The 7244-nt window shown below is 64.6% G+C and overlaps 1 protein-coding gene across 1 annotated transcript in view; it reads right to left on the bottom strand.

The window, feature by feature from the left end:
- Positions 1–870: 870 nt before the first annotated feature.
- The window catches only part of MRPL23 (mitochondrial ribosomal protein L23), an 18808-nt gene continuing 12434 nt past the window's right edge, over positions 871–7244 (bottom strand). The window contains exons 4-8 of the mRNA XM_029957222.1: positions 6047–6218; positions 5506–5628; positions 4667–4749; positions 4169–4242; positions 871–1060 (exon numbers count right to left, since the gene is read on the bottom strand). Of these exons, the coding sequence (XP_029813082.1) occupies positions 893–1060; positions 4169–4242; positions 4667–4749; positions 5506–5628; positions 6047–6218 (620 nt within the window). The 3' untranslated portion in view covers positions 871–892. The remainder of the gene's footprint in view (positions 1061–4168; positions 4243–4666; positions 4750–5505; positions 5629–6046; positions 6219–7244) is intronic.

Below are 7244 nucleotides of genomic sequence, written 5' to 3'. Positions count from 1 at the left end.
TGCCGCCCTCACCGGTCCCCCAGCCCCATCCATGCAGCCTTCCCGCTGCCCCCATTCCCAGGGGCTGGTGGGCCCCAGGCGGGGGGCGGGGGTGCCAGGGAGACAAGGACAGTGCTGCTCTCCAGCGCCGTCCTCCTCCCTGCAGGAAGGCGCCTAGGCCTCTGGGCAGGGGGCGGGGTGGAGGTGGTGGGGGGAGGGCTGTGTGGGGCGATGCAGGGCGGCCGGCACTGGGCCTGCATAGATGAAGGATGGAATTCATCTCCCAGCCTTGAGTTGGGGTCCTCAGGGCCGCGGGGCCCCATGAATTATTTCTCTAAGGAGAATACCCTTGACTCTGCTCTCCGGTCGCCTTCCGGACCCTCCCCATCACTTTAAATCAGCGCTGAAGGGCGGCGCTTGCCCGGACCTTCACCCCGCAGTGGAGGGAGTTATGAGGCCCACGTGACACAGCCGTCCCTGGTCTGGGGGTCCCTCCGGGCAGGAGGGCCTGCTGAGCCAGCCCCTACTGCCACCCGCCCTTGCAAGGCCCCAGAAGAGGCGAACGCAGGGGGGCAGCGTCCGGGACGGGGACCTGGGGGTGACATGGCCCCCCAGCGATTTCCGGCCCGCTCCCAAGTCCCCAGGACGAAACCCACACACAGACACCCCCGTGCCGACGGTCCATGCCGGGCACTCCTGGGACCCTCGGCAGGAGCCCCCCCCCCCCCCCCGCCCCGCTGTGATGGGATCCCCTCCCCAACTCAGGGGACCGCAATGGTCACACCATCCCTCACCCAGGCGCTGCTCCCTCTGTGCAGCCAGGTGCACGCGTGCCCGCGGGGGGCAGCCCTGTATGAGGGCACTGGGGACACAGGACACCGAGCCGGGGGGCCTCTGCTCCACACGCAGGACTTTATTGGGGCCGTGAGGGGCCGAACCAGTCGGGGACGCCACCACGTCGTGGGTCCCGGCTCTGCCGCCTCCGCTGCTCCTCCAGGAGCCGATCCTGGACGTCCTCGTCGCCAGGGCTCTGCTGCTTCTCAGGAAACAGATCAGGGAAGGTGAAGGTCTGTCCGTGCGCCTGCAGGGAAAAGGCGAGCCCTGCAGCAGGAGCCGCGGCCCAGACCACAGGGACAGGCCCTGCTGCCCGGAGCCCACACCTCTGGGGCAACATCCCTGCCTGGAAAACAAACATCTCAGCGGGTGGCTGGCTTTTATCTTAAACCACGGGAAGCCATTACCCGGACAATGCCCCTATCAGCCACAGACACTACCTCTTCAGGGCCTGGTGTCCGCACTGGCTGCGGCCTCATTAAAAGCAGCCCAGCAAAGCATGGGCCCCGGGGGCGGCCTGGCCAGACTGGGGGGCAGGAGCGAGGGGCAGGAAAACCCGGCACAAACAGCGTCTGGTGCCACACTGAAACTTTTTCCATCCAAAATACCTAAAGGCCTTTACCCACATTAAAGACTACCCCTCCTCCCGCCCGGAGCTTGGCAAATAAGATGCATGTAACGTACAAAGAAATGTACATATGCAGCAGTCTATAAATCAAGACCGGCTTTGCAAATTAACTGGTTTTACGTCTTTCACTAAAAGTTCAGAATGTGCCAGTGTCAGCCAAGCCCCAGCCCAGACCCCCAAGCACGTGTGCGGGGGCATGAGCCGGGCCCCGCGGTGCCGAGGCGGGTGCCTGGCCCGCTCCCCGGGGACCTGGGCAGCCGTGCGGTGCCCGTTCAATTTGCTCAGCACCCCGGAGCAGCTCCACAGATCGGGGCGCACGAGGGGGCACGAGAGGGGGTGCGCCAGGGCAGCGCTGTCTGCTTCCGGACGGGCAAAGGAGGATGCAGGGCGGCATCCGTATCTGGAAAATACTAATAAGTAAAATCAGTAAAGTGCACTGATTCTTGGAGACCCTTGTTTTGTAAAGAAATTTGGCTTTGGGCAGGCGGCCAAGTATGATCTGAAACAGCCCACCCCCACCTCGGGAAGAGGAGGTTTATAAATTCTGGTCACATGGCGCGGGGCGCGGGCCCCAGTAAGAAAGCAGGCTGTGTGCGCGCGGTCGCCAGCCTGCTGCAGGATTAGCTTACACAGCTCAAAACTGCTTTTTTTTTCTTTTTTAAAATACCAAAGGGCAATAGTTTACATGCAGGGCTGATTGCCCAGAACGGGGATTTATGTGTAATATATCGAGGTGATTTTGCTAGTTTTCTGAGGTGGGGGAAAACCCAAAATGACATTTTAAAACATAAATACAAAGATGGCAATTTGCAACAGCTCAGGGAAAAAACGGACGGAGCCGCTGCGGGTAATTCTTCCTCTCTTACCAGAGACAAGGGCCACTTGTGGGGGTCCCTGTGCCCCCCGGGACACCTCCTCTCTAGGAAAACTCGCCTTGTATTTTCAAAAGTAAACCACCCCCTCCCTGCAGAGGGGGGAGCCCGAGCGGCTGGGCGGGAAGGACCGGGGCGGGAGGCTGTGGCGGGGGACGGTGCGGGCCCGGGCCCGGCGAGGGGGTCCCAAACGCCCCCCAGGCCACGGCCCGTCCCCCGCGAGGGCTCCTGCCAGCAAGCGCCAGCGGTGGGAACGCCAGGCTTCCGCGTGCAGGGTGACGTCTCTCTGGATGCGTGGGCCACAAGGCCACAGAGACGTTTATCAGGTCGTCGGGGGAAACGTGGGGCCCCCACCCCGCCGGACGGCCTTTTCCGCAGCAGTCAACTCAAGATAGATTTGGAAAGTTAATTTGTGTTCGTGATTGACCCTCGTGTGCTTTACAATCAGCTCTGTTTTCAAAAGCCCGAGCGGGGCCCACAGGGACACACTGGGAGAGGTCGGTCTCCGCGCAGGGGGCCAGAGAAGGGACCCCTTCGGGGGGGAAGGGCCCGAGCTTCCTGCCGGTCTCCAGGCTGGGGGGCGGGGGTCCGTCACAAATGCTACTCTGGGCAGCAGGAACCATGCCCAGCGGGGACTCTGTCCCCAGTTGTGCCCCCGATTTCACAGAGGAAGAAAGGCATGCCCGGACGCAGCTGCCAGCACCTCAGCTTTCACGAGCGGGGTGGGGCCCGGGGAAGAATGCGGGGGCTCGGGTGACTGAGAAGCCACTTGTAACCGTAGCTGGCCTGCTGGAGCCCTGGTGGCGAATGCCGGCACACGGGTGTCAGCCCGCACGCCGTGACAGAGACAGATGGCCCGATTTCACACACAGGACACAGGCGCCTTTATAAGGCCAACGGCCGCTCTCTCCACCTGGATTGGCTGGTTTCATGCACACCAAATACTGGGCCACCTCGTCACGGGGGCCCCTGTTTAGAACAACAACTGCAGTCAGAAAATCTGCCGCGCTCACTTGGGCGGCAGCAAGCGGCCTCCTGCAGCCTAAAATAGGTCCGAGGGCCCAAGGGGTTTACAATAGCGCTACTGCCATCTAGCGGCCACGGCCAGCCGCCTCCCGCGGAGGGCTCTGAGGCTGGAGGGAGCCCCTGACACCCCCGCCCCCCGCCCCCAGCCCGCACCCACGTTTCCAACAGTAGGGGGTGGGGGCAGCTAATGGGCCCTGCGGGGAGGGCCGTGCCGGCAGCTCTCTAGTCTGAGGAAGCCCCAGTGGGGCCGCCTCCGGCGTGAGGGCCGGAGCAGGGGGCTCCGAAGCCGCGCCTCACTAGCCAAAGCTCCAACAGGGCCCCGGACCCTCTCCTGGAGCCCCTGGCCAGGCGGCACAGGGTCCAGAGGGCGGGGTGGAAAGTGCCGGCGCCCCACAACTCAGTCCAGAGGGGAGAGGGCTCAGCCAAGGCCCTGGGGTGCAGCAAACCCATCCGGGGCGGCAGCAGCCCCAGGGCCCCGGCTGCCTCCAAGCCTGGAGCCCAAGGCCAGGCGTCCTGCAGGAGCCTTCAACCTTCAACACTCCGGAGCTCTGGTTTCTGCCTGTGCCCACAGCACGAAGTCCAAGGGCACCACACGGCTGGCCCCCTCCCATCAGCTGAATGTGCCGGGAACGGCGGCTCAGCCTGGGGCTCTGCTGGGGATCAGAACTAAGTGCAGGCTCTGCCTTTTGCTGCGGGCCTGGAAATCCTGCCTCTCGGGGCCTCTCTGGGCCCCAGGCGGGGGCTGTTGCACAAACACATCCCCCGCACCAAGGTCATGGGCGTGATAAGTCACGCCCATGACTTGGGACTCTGCCTGAAGCCCACTCACCAGCTGCACATAGGCCACCTTGTAGTCTGGTTTCTTCACCCTGACGTTTCTGTGATCCCTCTTCCTGTTGGAACCTGTCGGGGGGGTGGGGGGGGTTACTCCAAGCACAAGCCTCCAGTCCAACTAACCCAGGAACCCACTTTCTAGAAAGAGTCGGCTGGTCTCCCACAGATCACAGCACGTCACACGTCTACCGACTTATGGGGGCAGGCGCCACTAACCTCTACGTGTTTGAATAACGCAAGAAACCCATGTCCCCGGCCTGTCAGCACTGAGACCCTCGAGGGCTGCCTCCCCCCATGCAGGCGGCTGTCGGGTCGGGGGACAGAGGTTAAGGGAACAAAGGAGAAAGCACTTTGCCTAGTGGCTTCAGTCCCCGCTCTGCCCTGTGAGCTGCCTCAGCTCCCTCCCATGGCAGGAAGCGGACCCCAGAGCGGCGGGGATGAGGCCTCGTGAGCTCTGGGGGAGCCCCCCTCCCCAGCAGGGGCCCACACACACCGTGCTGCACCCTGGTCCTCACAGTGGCCACGGGCACGTTGTAGATGCGCTCGAGGTAGTTCCGGACGTCTACCCGGGTCATCCTGGGCAGAGAAGAAAGGAAAGACTCAGGTGGGCAGAGAGACAGTACAGTGACGTGGCCACCGGCCCCGGCTGGCCCTCTTCTGCCCTCCACGCATCAGCGGGGGACACAGGGGGGCTGGATTGGCTGCAGCCCCCCCTTTGCTGGCTCGCACTCTCTGGGGGCCAGGCTCCCAGGCAGAGCTCTCCCGAGGGAAGGGCCGATCTGGGGGTGCCCCCTGGCTACCAGGCGCCCAGCCCACCACGGCCAGTCCTGTGTGGAGCTGCTGCCCAGGGACAAGGTCCTTGCCCAGAAACGGTGGCCAAGGCCTTGTTAGGCGAGGCCCTCAACCCTTGCACCTGAACATGGCATCATAAACCTCGTCCTTGGCCGCCCCTGGCCTCTGAATGCTGATGCCCAGGCCCAGGCACCGGACAGGACCTTTGTGAAGAAGCCACCTGGGGAACCAGGTTTTTGGAAGCCACGGTAAGGAGCTCAAGAGTGTGGGCCTCGCCTCCTAGAAAGAGCCCTGAGCTCAGCGCAAGAGGTGTCAGGCCCTCAACAAGGCTTCTAGGGGTGGGGCTGGGGCAGCCCAGCCTCACCCGAGGCTCTGCGAACCGAAGGCCCCGGCCCACATTTGCAGGGCAGCTCTGCCTGGGGTGTTTTCCCAGCAGGAGAAGCCACACGAAGGGCCAGGCTCTGTGACATGGACATGACAGGACCAGACAGGACGGCCAGCCCCTCGGGGGTGCTCCCCAGCCTGAACTCCAGGGCTTACTCCATGGGGATCCGGAACTGCACGGTGTCCTCGGGCTGGGCCGTGCCAGGCCGCACCAGCCGAATGAAGAAGTTTGTTCGGAAGACGCGGAGCTGGGGGTTGCCCAGCTGGTACAGAGGGTACCTGGGGGGAGAGATTTGTGGGCATCAAACACTCAGAATGAGTGACCCCGGGGCTGTCCCAGCATGGCCCCATTTCCTCGCCCCTAGCGATGGAAGCGGGAAGCGAAGGGGGGCAGGCAGCTCCCCGCAGGCCAGCACCCCATGACCCCCTTTGCTGATGGCATGGTTCTGCGGAGTGTGGGCCCCGCGACCCCTGGGGCCCATCAACTCAGAGTCGTGTGGGCTGGGGACCCTTAGGGCCAGCCCCTGGAAAGGGCTCCTGGTGACTCAGCCAACAGGCCAGTGGAGAGCACGCCCACCAAGGACCACCAAATACGCATGGAGACATGCTTGGTCAAGGTGAGGGTCCCACCGGCACATGGCCCCACTCCCCATGAACCCTGGCATTCCCCGCTGCAGGAGCGCGGGCACCTGCACACCGTGTGGCTGGGAGAGCATCACAGTCCCCACCCTGAGGGCCCCCAAAGCCAGCAGGCACAGCTGGAAAGGAGATGCCACCACCCACAGCCCCGGCCCACAGCCATGGCAAACCGCACGTGCTCTGGGCTTGCATGTGGCAGCGCAGCGGGTAAGGAGGGGGCCCGAGGTCGTCTGCAGGGAGGCCAGGCTCAGGAGAGGGTGGGCACACAGGGACATGGGGTGCCACCAAGGGTCTCGCCAGTTCCCCTGGTGACCAAGATGCGGCCCCAATCTTGGGGCACAACCTGTACTGTGAAAGGGGGCTTGTGGAGGCCAATTCTATACAGAGCAGGATGAGGAGGGCCAAGGGTCCGAGGGCCTGGCGCAGCCCCAGAGCTGCGCAGGCAACTGGGGGGGCTGGACAGTGCGGGGGCTCTCAGAGGGCAGGGCTTGGGCACCTGAAGCACCTTGGCCTGCTGGACTGAAGAGCTAAGAGCTGCCGGTGACCACGTCAGCCTCTGGCAGAGGCCCAGCTGGACGTCCTGTGGCGGTCTCCACCGCAGGGTGGGCACTGGCTTGAGGGCAGGCTCAGGAGGGTGAGGGGTCCCCAGGGAACCAGAGGCCTGCCTTGTTTTACCCTCTACTGGAATTTAGGCCAATGGCTGGCCACCCAAGGGACTCACTTATTCCCCCTGGTGACCAGCGGCGGCACTGCAGGGGGGCAAAGTCAGGCCCTCTGGGTAACTGGAAATCGACCCTCCATCTCTCTGGGTCCCTGGGTTTGGGGGTGGCGGGAGGCCCAGTGCGAGGGTCGGAGGTCAGCGGCCTGAGTCGGGCAGGGAGTGTCTCCCGCGCGTGCCTGGCCTCAGAAGCCCCCGCCCTCCCCCACGCCGAGTGTGAGGTTGCGTTCCAAGGGCCCGCCTGAAGCTGGGCCTTCCCGCTCAGGAACAACCAGCACGGCCGAGCGCCCTCCCCCGGGGCTCCAGAACCGGGCTCTCCCCGCCCGGCGGGCGGAGGCGGCACCCCTGCGCGCGCCCCGCCCCCCGCCCGGCCCTCCCGCGGATTTCACAGGCTCATCGGCCGTGGAGCTCCGCACTTCTCCCGCCCGCTCCCAGCGCGGCGCTCTGGCTCGCGGCCACAGCCCTGCCTCCCTGTGACCCCACCCTCCCGCAGGTCCCGCCGGCCCGGCGGGCTGCCCTGCCTGCTCCCCGCGTCCAC

This window comes from Suricata suricatta, chromosome 11, assembly GCF_006229205.1.
Source record: "Suricata suricatta isolate VVHF042 chromosome 11, meerkat_22Aug2017_6uvM2_HiC, whole genome shotgun sequence".
NCBI classification, from domain to species: domain Eukaryota; kingdom Metazoa; phylum Chordata; class Mammalia; order Carnivora; family Herpestidae; genus Suricata; species Suricata suricatta.
The sequence above is the reverse complement of the archived record's forward strand: the minus strand, read 5'-3'. Positions and strand labels throughout refer to the sequence as shown.